This window comes from Vulpes vulpes, chromosome 14 (assembly GCF_048418805.1).
Source record: "Vulpes vulpes isolate BD-2025 chromosome 14, VulVul3, whole genome shotgun sequence".
NCBI classification, from domain to species: Eukaryota; Metazoa; Chordata; class Mammalia; order Carnivora; family Canidae; genus Vulpes; species Vulpes vulpes.
In genome coordinates this window covers 77839251-77864440 of record NC_132793.1, presented here as the reverse complement: position 1 = coordinate 77864440, position 25190 = coordinate 77839251, and the positions used below count along the sequence as shown (strand labels likewise).

The window sequence follows — 25190 nt, the reverse complement described above, 5'->3', positions numbered from 1 at the left end:
GAGCCCAAATGTCTATCACTTGATGAATGGATAAAGAAGATATGGTGTGTATGTGTGTGTGTATACATACATATACATAATACATAACAAATATTATTATATATATTATGAAATATAATATTCCATTGTGGAATGGAATGGAATATTAGCCATCAGAAAAATGATGTTTTGCCATTTGCAACCACATGGATGGAACTAAAGAGTATTATGCTAAGTGAAATAAGCCAGAGGAAGACAAATACCATGTGATTTCACTCATAGGTGGAATTTAAGAAACAAAACAGATGAACATATGGGAAGGGTAAAGAAAAAAAGGAGAGAGGAAAACAAACCATAAGAGACTTCATGAGGAGCGCCTGGGTGGCTCAGCAGTTGAGCATCTGCCTTCAGCTCTGGGCGTGATCCCAGGGTTCTGGAAGCAAGTCCTGCATTGGGCTTTTTGTGAGGAGCCTGCTTCTCCCTCCGCCTGTGTCTCTACCTCTCCCTGTGTGTCATGAATAAATAAATAAAATCTTTTTTTAAAAAAGAGAGACACTGAATGATCGAGAACAAACTGGAGGTTGATGGAGGGAGGGAGGTGGGGGATGGGATAGATGAGTGATAGGTATTAAGGAGGGCACTTGTTATGATGAGCGCTGGGTGTTATATGTAAGTGATAAGTAACTAAATTTTACTTCTGAAACCAATATTACAATATATGTTAATTAACAAAAGTTTAAATAAAAGCTTGAAACACGGGATCCCTGGGTGGCGCAGCGGTTTGGCACCTGCCTTTGGCCCAGGGCGCGATCCTGGAGACCCAGGATCGAATCCCACATCAGGCTCCCGGTGCATGGAGCCTGCTTGGCCCTCTGCCTATGTCTCTGCCTCTCTTTCTCTCTGTGACTATCATAAATAAATAAAAAATTAAAAAAAAAAAAAAAGCTTGAAACACTAAAAGAAAGTAGTGGGAGAACAAATAAAGAGCTCCATTCTGGTTGTGCTGTTTGATGTGGGAGACATCTTATGTAAGCAGTAGACATTCTAAACCCTCTGTTCTCCTTATATCTTATGTTTTTATTTTGGTCACCTTAATTGAGTATCTTTTTCCTAAAAGCCATCTTTTATTTACTTTTTTATGCAGATAGCTCAACAGATTCCTAGGCATAGAGTAAGTGCTTAATAAATGTTTAATAATTTCTCAAAAATAAACCTCTTTTCCCCTCAAAAAAAAAATAAAGAAGTGGGTCATGGACTGAAGCTCAGCAGTGGGATTATCCCTTTTCTTATAAACAAAGGAAGTGATGCAGATGTGCCCAGGGGGCTTCTGGGTAGGTGTTTCAGCTCCCATGAGGTCATTTACTATGACCTCAGCAGCTTGTATTCTTAGAAACATACCAAACAAAAACTTAAACAAGTGATTTCAATCAAGTCAGCTGGAATGCAGTCATTCCCAGGTGATTGGCCGTTAGGAACACATATTCTCTTTCTCAGACGTAGTTCTGTTAAGATCATTTTTGGATGGGGTGTTTGAAAGTATTTAGAACAGTCTGCGAAAGGGACTTTGTGTCTAGGGTATGATCTGAAGTATTCCGTGCTCTCTAGGTTATAATTTCTATGGTAAAATGGTGATACCTTGTGTGTGAATAGTACATACTTTCCTGAGTTCTTCAGTGTTTTGAGATAATGTAACTTGCATGTTAGAGAAGTATTTTTGCATATTCTTCAAGCAGATTGAAGTGTTATAATCTGGAATAATTTCTGGGTGTTTGAAATTGTCCCTTCTACAGATAAGTCTTTTCATTCTTTTTTTTTTTTTTTTTTTTTTTACCTAATCTGGTGTAAAGGTCTTTATTCATTTGTTCATTCAAACTTACACTTATCCAATGCTGACTAAATGCTAGGGATTTATTTTTTTTTAAAGATTTTATTTATTTATTCATGATAGTCACAGAGAGAGAAAGAGAGGCAGAGACACAGGCAGAGGGAGAAGCAGGCTCCATGCACTGGGAGCCCGATGTGAGATTCTATCCCGGGTCTCCAGGATCGCGCCCTGGGCCAAAGGCAGGCGCCAAACCGCTGCGCCACCCAGGGATCCCAGTCTTTTCATTCTTAATGAGGTGGTGTTTATGGGTATCTATTCAGGAGATACTTTGCTAAATATTTTTAATTTGAGCATCAAGAAGAAGATAGTTCTTATAAATTACAGGTATGAAACAGTAGTTTTATACCATGTCATATTTGTAAAGTGTGTTTGAAAAATAGCTAACAAAATGGCAATAAGTTTGGCCTTAAGAATTTTTATTTTCTAAGCTTTCTGCTGGTTAATGTTTAGTTTCTTTACTAGTTTTTATCCATCAGTACTGACCAGGGAAGCACATACCCCTGTTAGTGTGTGTATGTGTGTGTATGTTCATAGACAGTTGACCCTTGAACAATGTGGGTTTGAACTGCACGGGTCCACTTATACTTGGATTTTTTTTTCATCAGTACAGTACTATAAATGTGTTTTGTTTTCCATATGGTTTTCTTAACATTTTCTTTTCTCTAGCTTATAATAAGAACACTGTATGTAATACATAAAAACATACAAGATACTTGTTAGTTGACTATGTTATCAGTAAGGCTTCCTCCAATCAGTAGTAAGCAAATAGTAGTTAAATTTTGGGGAGTCAAAAGTTATACATGAATTTTTGACTGCATGAGGGATTGGTGCTCCTAACCCCCACATTGTTCAAGGGTCAACTGTATATTAAGTATATTCATGAATATACATACATACACTAGTATTTTATGACTGGCTGATAGCTTATTTTTAATAATTATGTGGTACTGAGAAGGGGCCTCCAAATAGATATCTTTTGCTAGAGTTGCAGAAACTTGTCAAATTCCATAGCTTGGCTTCTGTATTTTTCATTCCTGGACCTTATAGTCTATTTCCTAAGATCCTGTGGTGTGGTAGAGATGGTAGAAAGTTGAACTGATGAATATGGTTATTCTTCTTTCGGTATATCCATGAATTAGGGCTCCAGATGTTATTTTACCAGGTAAAATGTTATGGAAACAACTTGTGATATTAATCAGCCATATTCAAATCTTAAAAATATCCTAAAACATGAGTGACTATGTTAATTTCTGTGGAGCCTACCTTACACTTCCAGCTACATGTAGCTACTTAATTTTTTTATTTTTATTTTTTTTAATTTATTTATTCATGAGAGACACAGAGGGGGTGGGGGAGAGAGAGAGAGAGAGAGAGGCAGAGACCCAGGCAGAGGGAGAAGCAGGCTCCATGTAGGAAGCCCAACGCGGGACTCGATCCTGGGACTCCAGGATCACGCCCTGGGCCAAATGCAGTGCTGAACCACTGAGCCACCCGGGCTGCCCTCATGTAGCTACTTTAATAATTAAAATTAGATAAAATTTAAAATTAAGTTCTTCAGTTTTAGTAGTCACATTTTAAATGCTTAATACTTACATATGGCTAATAGCTACTATATTGGACAGGCCCAATAGAGAACATTTTCATCATCGCAAAATGTTCTACTAGACACCATTGGACTCCATTGACCTGGAAATTCACTCTACTGGTCTATAGGGAATTGATTTTGAACTCTCTCTGTTTTGGCATCCTTTACAAAGTGATGAAGTGGAGTAATCAGAAGACTAGAAAGCATGTGTAGAATGTAAAGGATAGAAGAATGTAATCCAAACGTCTTGGTACTTTAGTTTTCTTTTCTGTACATCTTTATGTTAAATTCTTCCAGCCCTGTTATTCTTTGGTTCCATCATCCACTATCTTGGCACTGCTGTCTAAGTGAGATTTACACTAGAAATTAGCATCCTTGTGCTACTTGTATGTAAAGTAGTCCTCCCATTTTATAACAGATTCATTGAGAGAGATATGTATATATTCATATATCATAAAATTGACCTGTTTATGTGTTTTTATGGTGACTTTTATGTGCTTAAAAAGCTTTACTACCATCACCACTGTATAAATTCAGAACATCTTCATCACCCCGAAAAGATACTTGGTACCCATTAGCAATCACTCCCTTTCCGCCTCTTCCCATCCCCCACCAACCACTAGTCTGCTTTGTTTCTATGGATTTTCCTGTATTATGAATATTTCATATAAGTAAAATAATGCAACTAACGTGTCTTTTTATGTCTCCCTTCTTTCATTCAGCATTATGTTTTCAATGTGTCCGTGTCGAATACTTCCTATTCTTTCCTAGGTTAGGTAATATGCCATCCTATGGGTATACATTTTGTTTATCCGTTCATCAGTTGATGGATATGTAGGTTGTTTCCACTTTTTAATTGTTAAAAATATTTTTATAAACATTCATGTGTAACTTTTTATGTGAACCTGTGGTTTCATTTCCCTTGAGTGTATGAACTTAGGAGTTTAATATTTTAAGGCACTGCCAGTTTACCAATACAACTGTACCATTTCCTGTTCCTCCCAGCATTTTATGAGAGTTGCAATTTCATCACATCCTCACAACACTTGTTATTGTTTGTCTTTTCTATTATAGCCATCCAGTGAGTATTAAGTGATATCTCATTGGGATTTGGGTTTGCCTTTTCTTAATAGATATTGATACTATCTATTAAGATATTATCTGATATTGAGTATCTTTTCATGTGATTATTAGCTATTTGTATATCTTCTCTCAAGAAGTATATTTCAAGGCCTTTATCCATTTTAAATTGGGCTTTTTTTCATTGCTGAGTTATAAGAACTGCATATATAGTGGTATACTCGTATATAAGGTATAAAGTCTTTATCAGATACAGAGCTTGCAAGTATTTTCTCCCAGTCTGTAGATTGTCTTCACTTTCTTTGGTGTCTATGAAGCACAGAAGTTTCAATTTTTACAACATCCCATGTATTTATCTTTTTCCTTAGCTGTGTTTCTGGTGTCACATTTAAACTTACTGCCCACCCCAAGGCCACAGACTTACTCCTGTTTTCTCCCTAAGTGTTACATAGTTTAAGCTTCTACACTTAAATCTGTGATCCATTTTAGGTTTGTGTTTTTGTTTGTTTGTTTGTTTTTGCATATGCTTTACTCTTATGCGTGTGGATGTCCACTTGTCCCAGTGCCATTTGTTATAAAGACTTAGATCTGTTGAGTTGTTTTGGCACTCTTGTCAAAAATCTATTGATCGGGATGCCTGGGTAGCTCAGTGTTTGAGCATCTGCCTTTGGCTCAAGATGTGATCCCAGTTTGGGGATGAGTCCCACATCAGGCTCCCTGTAAGGAGCCTGCTTCTCCTTTTTCCTGTGTCTCTGCCTCTCTCTCTCTCTCTCTGTGTGTGTGTGTGTGTGTGTGTGTGTGTGTGTGTGTCTCATGAATAAATAAATAAAAATCTTAAAAAAAAAAAAAAAAAAAAAAAGAACGACTAAGTTTAGCGCAGCCTGGGTGGCTCAGCGGTTTAGCGCCACCTTCAGCCCAGGGCGTGATCCCGGAGACCCAGGATCGAGTCCCACGTTGGGCTCCCTGAATGGAGCCTGCTCTGCCTGTATCTCTGCCTCTCTCTCTCAATCTCTCTCTCTCTCTCTCTCTGTATTTTCATGAATAAATAATTAAATCTTTAAAAAGAATCTATTAATCATAAATGCAAGGGTTTATTTCTTTTTTTTTTTTTTTGCAAGGGTTTATTTCTGAACTCTAAATTCCTTTCCACTAATCTGTCCATCTGTCCTTTTGCCAGTATCATGTGGTATTGATTAACTGTAGCTTTGTAATAAGTTTTGAAGATGAGAACTCCCATTTTGTTGTTTTTTCAACATTGGTTATTCTTGGTTCCTTGCATTTACATATGGATATTAGACTCAGTTTGTCAATTTCTGTTTGAAAGAAAAAGGCAGCTGGGATTTTGATAGGGATTACACTGAATCTATAGATCACTTTGAAGACTATTTCCACCTTAACAGTATTAACTCTTCAGATCCATGAGCATAGGATGGTTTTCAATTTATTTAGGTCATCTTTAGTTTTTTTTACATGGTGTTTCATAGTTTTCAGTGAACATGACTTGTGCTTCTTTGGTTAACTTTATTGCTCTGTTTTCCTTAAGTAATTATAATATGTGATGGGAATCCATCCCAAGTGGAATTTTCTCCTCAATTTCATTTATACACACTTACGTAATGTGTATACATACAGTTGATTTTCCTACATGTATCTTGTATCCTGCAGCCTTGCTGTGCTTGTTTATTAGCTCTTACAGTTTGTGTGGAGGGGGGCCCCATCCCCCTTTCTTCTTCTTTTTTTATAATTTATTTTTTATTGGTGTTCAATTTACCAACATACAGAATAATCCCCAGTGCCCGTCACCCATTCACTCCCACACCCTGCCCTCCTCCCCTTCTACCACCCCTAGTTCGTTTCCCAGAGTTAGGAGTCTTTATGTTCAGTCTCCCTTTCTGATATTCCCCACACATTTCTTCTCCCTTCCCTTATATTCCCTTTCACTATTATTTATATTCCCCAAATGAATGAGAACATATAATGTTTGTCCTTCTCCGATTGACTTACTTCACTCAGCATAATACTCTCCAGTTCCATCCACATTGAAGCAAATGGTGGGTATTTGTCATTTCTAATGGCTGAGGAATATTCCATCGTATACACAAACCACATCTTCTTTATCCACTCATCTTTCGATGGACACTGAGGCTCCTTCCACAGTTTGGCTATTGTGGCCATTGCTGCTATAAACATCGGGGTGCAGGTGTCCCGGCGTTTCATTGCATCTGTATCTTTGAGGTAAATCCCCAACAGTGCAATTGCTGGGTTGTAGGGCAGGTCTATTTTTAACTCTTTGAGGAACCTCCACACAGTTTTCCAGAGTGGCTGCACCAGTTCACATTCCCACCAACAGTGCAAGAGGGTTCCCTTTTCTCCGCATCCTCTCCAACATTTGTGGTTTCCTGCCTTGTTAATTTTCTCCATTCTCACTGGTGTGAGGTGGGATCTCATTGTGGTTTTGATTTGTATTTCCCTGATGGCAAATGATGCAGAGCATTTTCTCATGCGCATGTTGGCCATGTCTATGTCTTCCTCTGTGAGATTTCTGTTCATGTCTTTTGCCCATTTCATGATTGGATTGTTTGTTTCTTTGGTGTTGAGTTTAATAAGTTCTTTATAGATTTTGGAAACTAGCCCTTTATCTGATATGTCATTTGCAAATATCTTCTCCCATTCTGTAGGTTGTCTTTTAGTTTTGTTGACTGTATCCTTTGCTATGCAAAAGCTTCTTATCTTGATGAAGTCCCAATAGTTCATTTTTGCTTTTGTTTCTTTTGCATTCGTGGATGTATCTTGCAAGAAGTTACTGTGGCCAAGTTCAAAAAGGGTGTTGCCTGTGTTCTCCTCTAGGATTTTGATGGAATCTTGTCTCACATTTAGATCTTTCATCCATTTTGAGATTATCTTTGTGTATGGTGAAAGAGAGTGGTCTAGTTTCATTCTTCTGCATGTGGATGTCCAATTTTCCCAACACCATTTATTGAAGAGACTGTCTTTCTTCCAATGGATAGTCTTTCCTCCTTTATCGAATATTAGTTGACCATAAAGTTCAGGGTCCACTTCTGGGTTCTCTATTCTGTTCCATTGATCTATGTGTCTGTTTTTGTGCCAGTACCACACTGTCTTGATGACCACAGTTTGTAGTACAACCTGAAATCTGGCATTGTGATGCCCCCAGATATGGTTTTCTTTTTTAAAATTCCCCTGGCTATACGGCGTCTTTTCTGATTCCACACAAATCTTAAAATAATGTGTTCTAACTCTCTGAAGAAAGTCCATGGTATTTTGATAGGGATTGCATTAAACGTGTAAATTGCCCTGGGTAACATTGACATTTTCACAATATTAATTCTGCCAATCCATGAGCATGGAATATTTTTCCATCTCTTTGTGTCTTCCTCAATTTCTTTCAGAAGTGTTCTATAGTTTTTAGGGTATAGATCCTTTACCTCTTTGGTTAGGTTTATTCCTAGGTATCTTATGCTTTTGGGTGCAATTGTAAATGGGATTGACTCCTTAATTTCTCTTTCTTCAGTCTCATTGTTAGTGTATAGAAATGCCACTGATTTCTGGGCATTGATTTTGTATCCTGCCACGCTACCAAATTGCTGTATGAGTTCTAGCAATCTTGGGGTGGAGACTTTTGGGTTTTCTATGTAGAGTATCATGTCATCGGCGAAGAGGGAGAGTTTGACTTCTTCTTTGCCAATTTGAATGCCTTTAATGTCTTTTTGTTGTCTGATTGCTGAGGCTAGGACTTCCAGTACTATGATGAATAGCAATGGTGAGAGTGGACATCCCTGTCTTGTTCCTGATCTTAGGGGAAAGGCTCCCAGTGCTCCCCCACTGAGAATGATATTTGCTGTGGGCTTTTCATAGATGGCTTTTAAGATGTTGAGGAATGTTCCCTCTATCCCTACACTCTGAAAAGTTTTGATCAGGAATGGATGCTGTATTTTGTCAAATGCTTTCTCTGCATCTAATGAGAGGATCATATGGTTCTTGGTTTTTCTCTTGCTGATATGATGAATCACATTGATTGTTTTACGAGTGTTGAACCAGCCTTGTGTCCCGGGGATAAATCCCACTTGGTCATGGTGAATAATTTTCCTAATGTACTGTTGGATCCTATTGGCTAGTATCTTGTTGAGAATTTCTGCATCCATGTTCATCAGGGATATTGTCTGTAATTCTCCTTTTTGGTGGGGTCTTTGTCTGGTTTTGGAATTAAGGTGATGCTGGCCTCATAGAACGAATTTGGAAGTATTCCATCTCTTTCTATCTTTCCAAACAGCTTTAGGAGAATAGGTATGGTTTCTTCTTTAAACGTTTGATAGAATTCCCCTGGGAAGCCATCTGGCCCTGGACTTTTGTGTCCTGGGAGGTTTTTGATGACTGCTTCAATATCCTCCCTGGTTATTGGCCTGTTCAAGTTTTCTATTTCTTCCTGTTCCAGTTTTGGTAGTTTGTGGCTTTCCAGGAATGCGTCCATTTCTTCTAGATTGCCTAATTTATTGGCGTATAGCTGTTCATAATATGTTTTTAAAATCGTTTGTGTTTCCTTGGTGTTGGTAGTGATCTCTCCTTTCTCATTCAGGATTTTATTAATTTGAGTCTTCTCTCTCTTCCTTTTAATAAGGTTGGCTAATGGTTTATCTATCTTATTAATTCTTTCAAAGAACCAACTCCTGGTTCTGTTGATCTGTTCCACAGTTCTTCTGGTCTCGATTTCGTTGAGTTCTGCTCGAATCTTTATTAACTCTCTTCTTCTCCTGGGTGTAGGATCTATTTGCTGTTTTTTCTCTAGCTCCTTTATGTGTAAGGTTAGCTTTTGTATTTGAGTTCTTTCCAGTTTTTGAATGGATGCTTGTATTGCGATGTATTTCCCCCTTAGGACTGCTTTTGCTGCATCCCAATGATTTTGAACGGTTGTATCTTCATTCTCATTAGTTTCCATGAATCTTTTTAATTCTTCCTTAATTTCCTGGTTGACCCTTTCATCTTTTAGCAGGATGGTCCTTAACCTCCACGTGTTTGAGGTCCTTCCAAACTTCTTGTTGTGATATAGTTCTAATTTCAAGGCATTATGGTCTGAGAATATGCAGGGGACGATCCCAATCTTTTGGTATCCGTTCAGACCCGATTTGTGACCCAGTATGTGGTCTATTCTGGAGAAAGTTCCATGTGCACTTGAGAAGAATGTGTATTCAGTTGAGTTTGGATGTAAAGTTCTGTAGATATCTGTGAAATCCATCTGGTCCAGTGTATCATTTAAAGCTCTCGTTTCTTTGGAGATGTTGTGCTTAGAAGACCTATTGAGTATTGAAAGAGCTAGATTGAAGTCACCAAGTGTAAGTGTATTATTATCTAAGTATTTCTTCACTTTGGTTATTAATTGATTTATATGTTTTGCAGCTCCCACATTCGGGGCATATATATATTGAGGATTGTTAAGTCCTCTTGTTGGATAGATCCTTTAAGTATGATATAGTGTCCCTCTTCATCTCTCACTACAGTCTTCGGGGTAAATTTTAGTTTATCTGAGATGAGGATGGCTACCCCTGCTTTCTTTTGAGGACCATTTGAATGGCAAATGGTTCCCCAACCTTTTATTTTCAGGCTATAGGTGTCGTTCTGTCTAAAATGAGTCTCTTGTAGACAGCAAATAGATGGGTTCTGCTTTTTTTCCAGTCTGAAACCCTGCGCCTTTTAATGGGGTCATTAAGCCCGTTCACGTTCAGAGTTACTATTGACAGATAGGAGTTTAGTGTCATCATGATATCTATTCAGTCCTTGTTTTTGTGGATTGTTCCACTGAACTTCTTCTTGGGAATTTTAAGAGTCCCCCTGAAAATTTCTTGCAGAGCTGGTTTGGAGGTCACACATTCTTTCAGTTCCTGCCTGTCTTGGAAGCTCTTTATCTCTCCTTCCATTTTGAATGAGAGCCTTGCTGGATAAAGTATTCTTGGTTGCATGTTCTTCTCATTTAGGACCCTGAATCTATCCTGCCAGCCCTTTCTGGCCTGCCAGGTCTCTGTGGAGAGGTCTGCTGTTACCCTAATATTTCTCCCCATAAAAGTCAGGGATTTCTTGTCTCTTGCTGCTTTAAGTATCTTCTCTTTATCTTTAGAATTTGAAGTTTCACTATTAAATGTTGAGGTGTTGAACGGTTTTTATTGATTTTAGGGGGGATCTCTCTATTTCCTGGATCTGAATGCCTGTTTCCCTTCCCAGATTAGGAAAGTTTTCAGCTAGGATTTGTTCAAATACATATTCTGGCCCTCTGGCCCTTTCGGCGCCCTCAGGAACCCCAATTAAACGTAGGTTTTCCTTCCTCAGGCTTTCATTTATTTCCCTTAATCTATCTTCATGGTCTTTTAATTGTTTGTCTCTTTTTTCCTCAGTTTCCCTCTTTGCCATCAACTTGTCTTCTATGTCACTCACTCGTTCTTCCACCTCGTTAACCCTCGTCATTAGGACTTCTAGTTTGGATTGCATCTCATTCAATTGATTTTTAATCTCTGCCTGATTAGCTCTAAATTCTGCAGTCATGAAGTCTCTTGAGTCCTTTATGCTTTTTTCTAGAGCCACCAGTAGCTGTATAATAGTGCTTCTGAATTGGCTTTCTGACATTGAATTGTAATCCAGATTTTGTAACTCTGTGGGAGAGAGGACTCTCTGATTCTTTCTTTTGAGGTGAGGTTTTCCTTCTAGTCATTTTGCTCAGTGCAGAGTGGCCAAAAGCAAGCTGTATTGGGAAAAGGAGAAAAAGAGAGGAGAGAAAGGAAAGAAAAGAGAAAAAGAAAAACGAAAAAAGGAAGAAAAAAGAAGAAAAAGAGAAAGAAAAAGAAAGAAAGGAAAAAAAGGGTGGGGGAAGGAAACAAATCAAAAAGCAACAAAACAAAACCAAACAACAAAAACAACAACAACAACAAAAAAAAAAAAAAAAAAAAAAAACCACGGGGGAGTATCTTCCGATTCTGTATACTTTAAGTCCCTTGACTTCCCCTGGAACTTGTCCGTCAAGCTGGTTTTCTGGGGGAGGGGCCTGCTGTGCTGATTTTCAGGTGTTAGCACTTGGGGGAGCTGCTCTGCCCCCTGCCTGGTGCAGGGCTCAGTGGGGGTTGTTTACCCCGTGAGGCCCCAGCTGGAACAACCGCAGTGGCTGCAGCCAGCTCTGGAGCCCTGGATTCAGCCCCCGCAGTTAACTCAGGGGCTCTCCGTCTGCAGGGCCTGGAGGCTCCGGGCGGGGCCGCTGATCTGCTCAGTTCCAGGCAGGAGCGTCCTTGCTGTCCTGGGCCCTCCCGGCCTCTGCCTATCCCGGGGGGAGGCCGGATCCTGGGCTGTGTCCCGGCGCCCTGTGCTCCGGGGCCTGCGCTGTTGGATTCGCACTCCCGCCCCGCAGCCCCCTCCGCGGAGCCGCCGCCCGAGCCCCTCCGAGCTGTTCCCGGAGCCGCGCCGCCCCCTCCGCGCGAAGCTTCTTCCTCCGCCCGAGCCGCTGCCGCCGAGCTGCTCCCGGAGCCCCGCAGCCCCCTCCGCGGAGCCGCCGCCCGAGCCCCTCCGAGCTGTTCCCGGGGCCAGCTGTGCCCGCGCTGCCGCCCTTTAGGGAGCTCGGCACGCTCTCCCGGGGCGCAGTTCCTCTGTTACTGTCCCAGGGAGCCCGAGGGCATCCCCGCCCTCCTGGGGTCCTGCTCCAACTCCCTGCGAGCCCCTTTCCGCCCAGGGAAGATTGGTGCAGCTCCTGCTTCTCCAGGACGGGGCTCTCCTGTCCTGGGGACGCTCGCCCCGGCCTCAACCCGGCTCCTCGCAGGGCCCCTCCCCCTTGGAGGCCTTTTGTTTCTTTATTTCTTTTTCTCTACGTCTTCCTACCTTGATAGAAGCGTGAACTCTTCTCACTGTAGCATTCCAGCTGTTCTCTCTTTAAATCTCAGGCCGAATTCATAGATTTTCAGGATAATTTGAAGGTTTTCTAGGTAATTTGGTGGGGACAGGTGATTTGGAGACCCTACTCTTCGCCATCTTGCCCCCCATCCCCCTCTCTAACTTAATCTTTGTCATAGGTGATTCTAGATAACTTACAATGTACTATGACTTAAAAGGAAAACTTTTTTTTTCCATAGGAATTGTAGCTGTAGGACACATCAATGAAGCTATTGATGAAGGGAATCCTTTGAAAACTTTAGATACTCTGCTGTTACCTACTGCTAAGATTAAAAATGTGGACCCAGACTATGCCCAGCACTACCAGGATGTTTTATACCATGCCAAAACACAGAAACTTATGGTGAGTCTTAATAGGTTTGTTGCTTTTAACTTTGCACAGTGGGTTGGGGAAGGGGAACTGGGAGGGAGGATTTTCTTTACTTGTTTTTCCTAAAGCTTATGAGCTGCTTGTCCCAGCAAATTGCCTATGGATCAAAATGGAAATAATAAGGCTGTTTTTATCCATGTGTCAAACATGAGTAGGAAGCTGGTTCCAGAGCTAATTGCTACTTCTACTTTAACTAAAAACTCATCGCTGGGTGAATTCTTGTTCAGAGTTCGTCATTGGATATTTACTGAGCACCTACTGTATAGTACAGTGTATAGAATCTGATTGGGGGCGGGGGAATACAAAGAACACACAACACTTGAAGTTCTCTGTCCTTATCCTTAAGATGCTAAGAAACTGAGGCAGTGGGCAGTCTGGGTGCCTCAGCAGTTTAGCACTGTCTTCGGCCCAGGACGTGGTCCTGGAGACCCGGGATCGAGTCCCACCCTTCATGGAGCCTGCTTCTCCCTCTGCCTGTCTCTCTCTCTCTCTCTCTCTCTCTCTCTCTCTCTCACTGTCTGTCTCTCATGAATAAATAAATGAAATTAAAAAGAAAAAGAAACTGAGGCAGTGAGCATTCTCATATAGTATAGTTAAATAGCAGTGAGATGAGTATATGTCAAAACAAGTCCTGTACAGAGTGGTTCAGAGACAGTGGAATGTTGTAGACTAGAGTCTCAAGAGGAGTGGTCATGGAGACAAAACAGGAGCTGTACCTGAAAGGGAAGGAGTAGCTGGTTAGGTGGGTAGAAAGCAGGATGGTGTAGGCAGGGAATAGGAGTGAGGAGTGTGTGAGTATGGTGTGTTCTCCATGTGGGAGGAGACTGACCTGGGTACCGTCCCCTTAAAAAGAGAGGGTTTTTTCATCACTGCAGAGCTTAAATTGATCATGGGAGAAATTCTACAGACAGCCATTCTTGGAAGGGTACTGAAGGCAAAGTTGATGACTTGGTCTCTGACAGTGGAAGTGATGCTACATGGGACCTACCCACTTGTAGCTATCATGTTGCCAGGTGCAAGCCAAACCTCAAAGAGGTGGATATTTCCTCTGTATAGGTCTTCACAACCCAGAGACAGTCTCATCTGAAACAGGAAAAATGCATTTTCCTAGAGCAAACATTTATTGAGTACCTGCTATTTGCCATGCATGATATTAAATACTTGTATGCATATTATCTCATATAGTTTTCATAATAATCCATAACAACCATATGAGTGATCTGTCTTTATTATCATCTTACAGATAATGGAATTTAGACTAAATAATTTGTCCAAAGCTATCCAAGAAGTAATTAGTTCTACAACCATGCCCTGGTGTGCCTGATTCAGAAACATATGTTATTGTGCATGGAGGCAGATGGAAAGGATGCTTATTGAACCATTTTAATAGCAAAAGACCCAAAACAATATAAATATTCATCAAGAGAGGGCCAGTTAAGTAAATTGCATTATATCCTTATAGTGAAATACTCTGCAGTCATTAAAAAGAATGAGTGAATTGGGATGCCTAGGTGGCCCAGCAGTTGAGCATCATCTGCCTTTGGCACAGGGCATGATCCTGGGGAAAGGGGAAAGGGGCAGAAGAAGAGGGAGAAAGAGAGAATCTCAAGCAGAGTCTCCACTGAGCACCAAGCCTGATGTAGGGCTCGATCTCATGACCCCAAGATCCTGACCTGAGCTAAAACCAAGGTTGGGTGCTTAACCAACTGACCCATCCAGGTGCCCCTTTACATTTTTTTAAATGACAAAGACAAAAGAAATCCTAATTTAAAAATCCAGGTGAAGGGGCACCTGGGTGGCTCAGTGGTTGAGCATCTGCCTTTGGCTCAGTGCATGATCCTGGAGTCCCAAGATTGAGTCCCACATTGGGCTCCCTGCATGGAGCCTGCTTCTCCCTCTGCCTATATCTCTGCCTCTGTGTGTGTGTGTGTGTGTGTGTCATGAATAAATAATAAATAAATTCTGAAAAAAAGAATGGGAGAATCTATATTGGACAATCTTCAGTATATATCTTCAGCATATATATATATATATATATATATATATACACATATATATATCATTAAGTTAAAAAAAAACATGTTTCTACATGCCTCAAAAATGAGATATACACTGATTGTAAGCATATGCTTGTATGTGCATAAAATATTTCTAGAAGAAAACACCTTCTGGAAGGTGACCTAGGAAACTGGTTTACATGGGAGACTTTTTTTTTTTAAGATTTTATTTTAAATTATCTCCATACCCAACATGGGGCTCGAACTCACAACCATGAGATCAAGAGTCACTTGCTCTACCAACTGAGCCAGCCAGGTGCCCTGGGAGACTTCATTTTTACTCCATTGTTGTGCTGTTTGGATTTCATTTTTTACAGAGTGCATATATTACATCCTGAATGTTTCTAAACTTAAAAAACAAAACAAAAAGCAGTGTAAACAACTCAAAAATGCTGTTTCCCTCCATAATTTAGTTTGAAAATAGGACCTACCGGCCCAGTCAAGGTGTTCCTTTCAAAGCAGCCAACTTCCATGTAAGTTATTAGAAATATTTTGTCATGGGACGCGTAGGTGGCTCAGGGGTTGAGTGTCTACCTTTGAATCAGGTCATGATCCTGAGGTCTGGGATCAAGTCCCACATCAGGCTCCCTGTAAAGAAAAAAATTATATTATTTGTATTGTCTGTATAAAGTTTGTGTGAAAGTATACAGCTGTTAAAGATCACAATGGGAAGGAACCTCGGTGCCCATCGAAAGATAAATGGATAAAGAAGATGGGTATATGTATACAATGGAATATTCCTCAGCCATTAGGAACGACAAATACCCACTATTTGCTTCGACATGGAGGGACCTGGAGGGTATTTTGCTGAGTGAAATAAGTCAATCAGAAAAGGACAAACATTATATGGTCTCATTCATTTGGGGAATATAAAAATTAGTGAAAGGGATTAAAGGGAAAGGAGAGAAAATGAGTGAAAATATCAGTGAGGGTGACAAAACATGAGACACACCTAACTCTGGGAAATAAACAAGGGGTAGTCGAAGGGGAAGTGGGCAGGGGGTGGGGATAACTAGGTGATGGGCACTGAGGGGGGCACTTGGTGGGTTGAGCACTGGGTGTTATGCTATATGTTGGCAAATTGAACTCCAATAAGAAAATTTTTAAAAAATCGCAATGGATAGGGCCTGCATGGAACTTATAGCCAGGTTTAAGAAAGACTGAGGACAATGATGTAAGTTGTTGAGAATTCTTGATCCTTGTTAACAGTATTTCAAGTGGAACCTTCCTGGGCACCAAATTCCTTTTGTCTCATGGAGAAAAGTTGGGTAATGGGCATGTTAGCACATACTTAGCAGAAATCACATTTTCTATGTTCACTAGAGGTAGTAAATTCTGAGCTATTTTAAAATCAAAGACTTTCCTTGAGAATTTATGAATTAGACCTATAAAAAGTTTGGTTTTACTACTTGTATATTTCATGTGTAAGAGATGTGTGCTTTTAACAAGTCAGTATTGCTGCATTTTTCCCCCTGTGTGGAACTGTATTACACTTGATGACTTTATTTGCAGAAACCAATTCCTTTCATTGAAGTTTCATCATGTTAAAATTTATTATAGATTTCTTTTTCTTTCTAAAAGATTTTTTTTTAATTTGAAGTAATCTCTACACCCAACATACCTCTATAACCAACAGGAGACTCAGACTCACAACCCAGGGATCAAGAGTCTCATGCTCAACCTACTGAGCCAGCCAGGCACCCTTAGGTTTCTTTTTCTTGATCACTGTAGTGTTTAACTGATTTTTTTTCTTCATGTAACCACATACCTACTGTAAAAGATCTTCATGTGTGTGGTTTTTGTAAGTTCTTTACCTAAATCCAATGAAATAGGAAACTGCACAATAAAAACATGCATTTAAAATTCTTTATTGTTTTGATAATTATTACAAAGTATATAAAGTATATAGTCTATGCACATTCCCATAAACTTGAACATTTATGTCAACAGTCCTTCATACCCTTAACCACATTATCCCATCTTCTATCTAATCCCTAAACTGAAAGAAATGTCATTGATTTACAGGAATATACTGGGCATTTATAACAAACTATTTCCCCATGAAAAACTACATATGAGGAAAAAATATTGAAGGTATTATTTTAGACTTCTAAATGACTTCATGAATGTGTTCTAGTTTAGCTTATTTTTTTTTTACATGCCCAACTAAAAATGATGTTCCACGTCATACAGAGTACCTTGCCTTCTCAGTAAGAATTGAACGAGCTCTCAGATGCTTAGATGTTTTGGAATTTCATTTGTTCACTCAGCAGCGTGATATACAAAGCATGGGTCTGGACTCCACAGACCCTGAGAAGACTTGGGTCTACAAGAAGCTAAAGAAGGAAGAGGATGAGCCCCTTCTTTACATGGTGCTTAATAAGTGTTAATGAAATTAATACCTGCGTGTAAAGAAACTACATCTAAGTGTCAGAATAAAAACACAAGAAAGGGAGATGAGAAAAAGGAACTCCTAGTTTGACAGCCAGAAGACCAGTCCTTCAAAGGCTTTAAAAGATGAAAAGAATTAAGGCAAACATGTTAAAAATAGCTTTACAGTTAGAGGCAAGAGCAAAGAGCAGAGAAATCGGGATTACAGCAAAGCAAGAAGTTTGGCCAGTGCCATCTTGGCAGGCAAGGTTTGTTGGGAAGCAAAGTTGGAGAGTTATTTTTGAATGCCAAGCAATAGATTTATAGTTTATCCCAATGCAGTGGACAGTCAGTGGCAGTCTTTGAACTGGGGATTTTGAAGGATGTGCTCAGTCTGCTCTCTGAAGAAGATTGCTCTGGCAGTGGCCGATGAAATGGAGGGTAGGCTGGCAGTGAAGAGAATGGCAAGAAGGCAATGGTGGGACTAAGATGATGGACCCCAGTGATAAAAATCCTTCAGAGTGAGCTGGCGAGGCAGCCACCAGCAATGAGTGTCAAAGGAGACAGAAGAACTAAAAATGATGCCAGATATTGAAAACAGATCTTAGCTTCTCCCTGTGCTTCATCCTATTCCACCTCCTCCGCCAAGACATCTAGAGTAGAAACCTCATGAAGCGGGGAAGACAGAGATGTAAAGAGCATGAAGTACCAGTCAGGCGAGTGTGTCAGTTGACCTAAGGAAAATGGTGATATCTTTTCTCCTGTAGTGACATCCTTAAAACACTTTCAAAGTATTAATGTAAAATAATGCTTTTATAGTGTTTTATTCTGCAGCAGTATTTCTTAGGAGCTGAAAAATGGAGCTGCAGGATCGAACCCCTTGCACTAGGCATATGTTATCCCAAGAATGTATGTTTTCAGAGAGCCTTCATTACTAAGATGATTTCACCATTGTAAGATAAACGGTGGAGTGATCTATGATTTTTGACATTAGAAAATAAAGGAGTGGATCTAGGCAACTATTTAGGCTCCCAAGGCACAAAGCTATGAGATAGATAAAATATAAGCCATCAGTGTTGTTGTAGTAGTAGTTGGCATGGTGAATAATAAGTATAATATTGCTTGGAGCAAAGCAAATGGTAAAAATCACAAGAACAAGGAGACTCGCCTTAACATAGCACAACCATCTGTCATCATATGCATTAAGCGTCTGAATGATGGCTGTATAGCAGTAGATAATGACCGCAAAGGGAATTAAGAATCCAAAGAATGCCAAGGAGATGAAGTAGTAGAGTTGGAAGGGAGACGAGGACTCGCATGTGTTGTGGACATCATGGCAGGTTTTGATGTCTTGCTGGACAAGATAATACTCTTGCTTCAGGATGAAGAATGGCAGCATGTATAAGAAAACTGTTGCCCACACGAATCCACACGTTAGGAAGGCATAGTAACGCTTGGGCAGCACTCGGTAAGTAAACGGATGGACAATGGCTAGGTAGCGGCTGATACTAATGCAGGCGAGGAGCAGAATGGAGCAATACATGTTGCCATAGAAGATGACTGTGGTGGCCCGGCACATGACTTCTCCAAATACCCAGTTGTTCCCATTGAGGTGATAAGCTATCTTAAAGGGCAGTGTGACACAAAAAAGAAAGTCTGCAATGGCCAAGTTGGTGTAGAAGATGGTCATACAGATGGATCTGGTCCTGAAAAAGAGCCTCCACAGGGTCACCACATTGGCTGGCACACCTACGACAAACACCAGGATGTAGATGGCAGGTATCAGTTTGGTACTTAAGGAGCTTCTCAGGTACCCCATGGTAGCATTATTCACCTGAAGATTTGAAACACTTTCTTCAGGACACTTAAATTTTATAGTTGCGGTAGTTCCTGTCCAGCCTTCTATGGCAGAAAGGGGGAACTCTTCAAAAGAATTTGAGGGAGCCCCACGGAAGGTCTTGATAGGTAAGGTCGGTTCTGCCAAGTTGTGTACGTCATTTTCCATGCCTGCAATTGAGAAGACGTATTAACATGGATCATTGCTGGGCCCATAGCTATGGTTCAGGAGATAGGAAAACTAAGTCTTAGGCTGCATAATTTCTGTAGTCTTAGAATTGAGTATCATTTTCATTTTTAAAAAATCACTATAAATCAGGTACGGGAATGCATTTAGTATGTATCATATGGCCCAGCACTGTGATAGCCCATGCAGGAACAAAAACTAGAAGGCAACTCCTTGCGTGTAGGAAGTTTATAATGCTGCCAGAGGAAACAGCAACAGCACATCAGACCTCCACAGGCCAATGTCATATTCACTGTAAGTCGTACAGGTATTCAGACAATGGTAAGAAGATTTAAAAGTTTAAGCAGAATATCAAGGAAAAAATGAATGTGAGCAAAGATGAGTGAGGCTCCTAAAGAGATGGAATTAATAGATGAGTAAGAATCTGGTAGGTGATATCTGGACAGAGACATAGAATAGGCTGGTATGGGATGTGGGAGTGTCAGATAAATTCATTCAAATGTTTATTGCATACTAATATGCCAGTGATAGAGTTTTAAATAAACTCTAGGGCCTGTCTTCAACTGTCAGACTAGTGGAGAAGATGCACAAAATCTTGCTATCAGATGCTCTCAAGGCACACCTGAGAAGTGAAAGAGGAGGTTACAGCTAAATCTCTGAAGGGCCTCTAAACTACACTAAGAAGTGATGGCCCATTCCTAGATGCTGGGGTTATGCACAGACAAAATTGTGAATAGAGGCATGGCCAATATGGTAGACAGTATGATGGGCCCCCAAGATTCCTCCTGCTAATGCCTGGATCCTTTGAATATGTTATTTTATATGACAAAAGGGACTTTACAGATGTGATTTAGGATCTTCAGATGGCATGAGTATCCTGGATTGGCTGAGTGGGCCAGATGTAATCGTAAGACTCCTTATAAGAGGGAAGCAAGAGAGTCATTGTCAAATATTTAGAGATGATGTGCTGCTGGCTTTGACGATGAGAGAAGGAGCCATAAATTAAGGAATGCATGTGACTTCTAGAAGCTGAAGAAGGCAAGAAAATAGATTCTCTCCTCAAGCCTCCAGAATGAACACAGCCTTGCTGACACCTTGATTTCAGGACTTGCGGCCCCCAGAAATATAACTTGTATTGTTTTAAGCCACTAAGTTTGTGGTAATTTGTTCTAGCAGCAATAACATGCTAATATAACCCTGATTTGATTTACATTTAAGATGACTTTGGTGACAGTGTAGAAAACAGATGGAAAAGGTAAGAAATTAGAGGGAAGGAGGACTGAGTTGGAGCCTACTGTAATCATTCAAACTCAAGGTGGACAGTAACAAATTAGAGCAATGGCAGTAGAAAAGCAAAGATGAACACTTGGAACTGATGGTGGCTCCAAGGAACTTGGCATCCAGTGGGCTCCAGTGGCAATGAGGGAGAGGCAGGAAGCAAAAATGATTGGAAGTTTCTGCTTTAGAAGATGTTGGGGAAGGGAATGGGACAGGGACAAGAGTAGAGGAGACAAAGGAAGAAAAATGAGAAGATGGAAATAGAGAACGTAGTCAAATAACATCATAACATTGTATGGGTGACAAATGATAATCACACCATACAATGTGTAGGACTGTTGAATCACTGTGTTGTTCACTTGAAACCAATGAAACCAAAGTCAACTATACTTCAATTTAAAAAACTAAAGAAAAAAATTGGAAATGGAACAAAAAGGAATAGAGACATAACATTATTCTATGTACTATAAATGGTGGGCATTGGTTGGCAGGCTAATTTTAATAATCCTAATACAAGAGCAGTTTCAAAAGCACAATAGACCTTAATACTCAAACCTAATTCTCATTATATAATTCTTCCATAAATTAGTCTTTGATATGTACAGAAAGTAGATCCTCTGAAATTTCTGAGATAGACCTTGATGCTGAATACAAACGTCATACAAATTTAAAAATGCCATTGCTCTGCCAGTTAGGTCTTTTCGTATGACCTCTGAATTCTTACATGTTGAATACTTGGGGTTAGTGATGAGTAAGGTGGTTCTCATTCAAAGCCAGTTTCTCTTCCTGCTTTAATCTCTAGCAGTTCACCCCCAGGTGAAATTGAAGCCTTCCTCATAACCCTGAAATTGCACAAACAGAATTCAGTGTATAAAATAGTGTTGCCTGAACAAGTAGGGACAGGGAATTGCTCAGGAGTCATTTAAGGGAAGATAGACTAAGGAAAAAAAAAATCTGAATAGTGTTCTTCTGTGCCTGTGAACTTTGAAAGTGTGTGGCATGTCACTTGAGTTCAGCCACACGAATGCTTTCTCGGGTTTGCATTTTGGAAAATGCTTAAATTTGACATCACCCATAGAGAAGTGCCTTGGGAAGTAGGCACAAAGCTGGAAGACAGTGGCTGGGGAACATAGTGTACGAGATATTTCCTTTCAAGATCTGATAAGAGAGTTGTTGATACGAAGTGTTTGTTAGTTTTCAGAAAATTCCTGTGGTTGAGCAAGACATGGTGCCTAAAAGCATGGTAAACAGTGACTCTGTGAAAAAATCTTGATTCTTTTTTCCATGAGAATTCCAGATCTGGTTCAGTGTGAACAAGTCTTTTATTCCTTAGAGAGTAGTGTGACTTAATAGTCCTCACTGTTAAATTTTACATAGTTTTTTAAAATTTCTTTGATTTCTTAATACAGGCTTACATTTGGCATAATGTTTCTGAAATGTTTTTAACTTGGGTTAAGGCCTTAGACAGAGGACCAGACTTCACCCTCTAGATGATGGGTTCTTCACTCATATTTCTCCCACCCTACAGAAGAAAGCACATGCACTGCCCATTCCTTTGTCACCTTTAAATGCCCCCTGTTCACCTCTACGAACCCCCACCAACGTCTTGCAGGAACCGCCACCAACATCTTGCAGGAACCCCCTTCACAAACTTTTCCTTTTCTGCTGTCTTTGGGTTCATTTACAGCCAGAAGGAACAGTCAGTTATCCTATTCACAAATCTCACATGTGCTCTTGCCCTGAGTGGGTTTTCTTAGCGCTTCCCTACAACCACCTTGGTGATTGAAGCAACATTCTTTATGGAGGTTTGGTTTTGTTACATTTTCATTTATTCTACTTCATCATCTTCTCTCACCCCAGTTCTCCCGCTCCTAACAACATTGGCTGGAAAACAACCTGATAGTAAAAGAATTATGGGTAGATCTATGACAAACTGGTTTGTTTTGGAGTAAGCAGGAGGCTGACATTGTGTTGAGTAGAAGAGGAAACAAGTTAAGAGTTGAATAAAAGTATTTGGGAGATATCATTTCTAAAACTAAAAAATCTTGTGAATGTAGGGAAGACTCCATGATAAAACAAAGTAAAAAAAAAAAAGTATGTCATTAAGAAACATTGACTTGTCAGCCTTACTCATTCTAAAGAAAGACCACTCATTCTTTCTGGGAATATTTATGTTTGTCCCATTTGTGCTTCAAGAGAATGTATAAACATAGGATTTTTTTAAATATCTGGAAAAGGTACTATCTTTGCTGAATCAGAGGAAATTCTTAGAAAATCAGAATCTTCTCACAAAGAAATTTGATTCTTAATTCTAGAGATCTAAAATCTTGGCCGCGCCACAAATTTTTAAATCTAAGCAGAAAGGACTAGTCTTTGATAAAATGTGAATAAACAAGCCATAGCTATCCACTTCCATGATGCTACCTTTTCTTTTTAAGGTTTTATTTATTTATTCATGAGAGACACAGAGGCAGAGACTCAGGCAGAGGGAGAAGCAGGTTCCCTGTGGGGAGCCCAATACGGGACTCGATCCCAGGGCTCCGGGATCACGCTCTGAGCCAAAGACAGATGCTCAACTGCTGAGCCACCCAGGCACCCCTGATGCTACCTTTTAATAACAAACATTAAAGTGTGCCTTTTGGGTTGCAGATTGCGTGACACACAAAGAAAATTGGATGCATTTCATTCTCGTTACACAAACCAGCACCCCCAACACATCCCATGAGAAAAGAGCTTACCACTTTGACAAAAAGTGGGTGACAGAAGCATCAGTCCAGCAGCTACAAAGATGAGGGCTTTCATCTTGGTGACCTGAATCCCGTTTCCCAAACGTTATTAAATGTATAAACTAGGGAGCCCGGCTGCACATCAGTTTCTTGTGTTAACAGCAAATGGAAACCTCGTTCTCTCCTTAGAATGTGCTGTCCTGTGCTCTGCAGGCTGGGAAGCTTGCCCGGGTCCTCTGGAGGGAAAGGGTGTGACAGGACTCATTGCAGTGCGCATGACTCAGGCTGAGCCTCTGAGCACATTACTTTATCCCTGGAGAAAATCCTTTAACTCTTACCCACCCCTAATAATCTGTTCTGAGTAGATGCTGTAAGGTAATAGACAGTCCTTTACAGAAGTAAGCTGATGATGGATGTTGAGTAGCAGTTAGTTCTGACTCTGTCATCTATCTCATTTTTATGCATTTAAAAAACACTGTTCCAGGGGGTAATTTCTACTCAGTAATGAAACTGTCAGAAATTATCCTTTCCTTATCCTTCCAGCTCTTTCGAATCTTAATGCTTAAACTCGTTACATAATTATAAATCAAATGAATCGTGAAAAGCAAGCATTTTTAGGAAGTGAAATTTAAGAGCTTGATTACTTTGAAAATTCTCCATCAGTGTCACATAGGTCTGAATTTGTCATTACTCCTTGGCCAGATTTGGTTTTATGGTGTTTTGTTTTGCCATAACTCAGCACACTCTGAGCTGTTGGTTAGTTAACTCTATAGGATCAGGCAAGGGCGGCAGTAGGTGAGGGGAGAGGGGTGGCGGGTGGAGGCGGTGTTAAATAATACTTGGTTAAACTGAAATCATGATACAGCATTGAATGCAGAGGACTCTGTTTATTCCATGGTTGTTGGTGAGGTCTATAATGAGCGTTTTTTTTAATTGTGGCAAAATATGTGTAACATACAATTTACTATCTTAATCATTATTAAATGTACAACTCAGTAGTGTTTAGTACGATCATGTTGCGCAACATATTAGCTTTTATGAGTAGTTATTTCCTGGAGGATATGATTTAATATGTAATAAAAAGAAAAAAAAAAGAACTGCATTGTAACAGATTTTTCTGTAATTAACACAACTTAAGGTTAAACCCTAAGCCAAACAATCCAACAGCATTTTGCATATAAAATGTAGCAAGAATCAGAAAATATAGGTTTCACATGAGACTTACAGGCTGTGGGATAAGCCGGGAAGGAGTTGATCTGTGTAAACTTTTCACACTTGATTAAATTTCATCACACCAAGAGTTTTACAATCAAAACTCAGTGTCTGAGAGCACTCGGGTGGCTCAGTGGTTGAGCATCTGCCTTTGGCTCACTCAGGTCATGATCCTGGGGTCCTGGAATCAAGTCCTGCATCAGGCATCTCACAGAGAGCCTGCTTGTCCCTCTGCCTATGTCTCTGCCTCTCTCTGTGTGTCTCTCATAAATGAATGAATGAATGAATGAATGAATAAATAAATAAATAAATAAATAAATAAATAAATAAAATCTTTTTAACAAAATTCAGCATCTAATATTCTAGCTACATAATATATGATAACAGAAGCTGAGATTGAAAGCTATTTTATTGTGGAAATAATAACCAAAATGCCACAAAATATTGAAAAGTGTACTTTTTTGTATAATTAAAATTGTCTAGGACTCATCAAAATTCAGGAATTTATGACTTAATTTACAGATGACCTAGCTTCTCTTTACTGAATCCATTTGTAGCTCATACATTGAATCTGGCTCTTAAGCTAGAGATGGAGCCCTGACCATCCTATAAATACAGTTCCAGTCTTTTGGTAAACAATGTAAAAAGGAGACCTTAAACTGGTAGCATTTGGTTTTCACTCCTGGT

General features: G+C 39.9%; 2 protein-coding genes across 4 annotated transcripts in view; one reads left to right on the top strand and one right to left on the bottom strand.

Moving 5' to 3' along the window:
• Positions 1-25190, top strand: part of IQGAP2 (IQ motif containing GTPase activating protein 2) — a 295353-nt gene that overhangs the window by 197465 nt on the left and 72698 nt on the right. For all 3 annotated transcript variants that reach the window (XM_072736972.1, XM_025998283.2, XM_025998284.2), the window contains one exon: positions 12647-12810. In XM_072736972.1, the coding sequence (XP_072593073.1) occupies positions 12647-12810 (164 nt within the window). The remainder of the gene's footprint in view (positions 1-12646; positions 12811-25190) is intronic.
• F2RL2 (coagulation factor II thrombin receptor like 2) lies at positions 16747-23573 on the bottom strand. The gene is made up of 2 exons (XM_025998285.2): positions 23304-23573; positions 16747-19271 (listed from the first exon to the last, which is right to left on the bottom strand). The coding sequence occupies exons 1-2, from the start codon at positions 23365-23367 to the stop codon at positions 18199-18201; spliced, it is 1137 nt and encodes a 378-aa protein (XP_025854070.1). The 5' UTR covers positions 23368-23573; the 3' UTR covers positions 16747-18198.

Bases quoted from the DNA above. Each gene is read 5' to 3' on its own strand.
- F2RL2 (XM_025998285.2), bottom strand. From the start codon at position 23,367: ATGAAAGCCCTCATCTTTGTAGCTGCTGGACTGATGCTTCTGTCACCC. The intron at 19,272-23,303 runs GTAAGCTCTTTT...TCTCAATTGCAG, and splicing joins ACCCACTTTTTGTCAAAGTG to GCATGGAAAATGACGTACAC.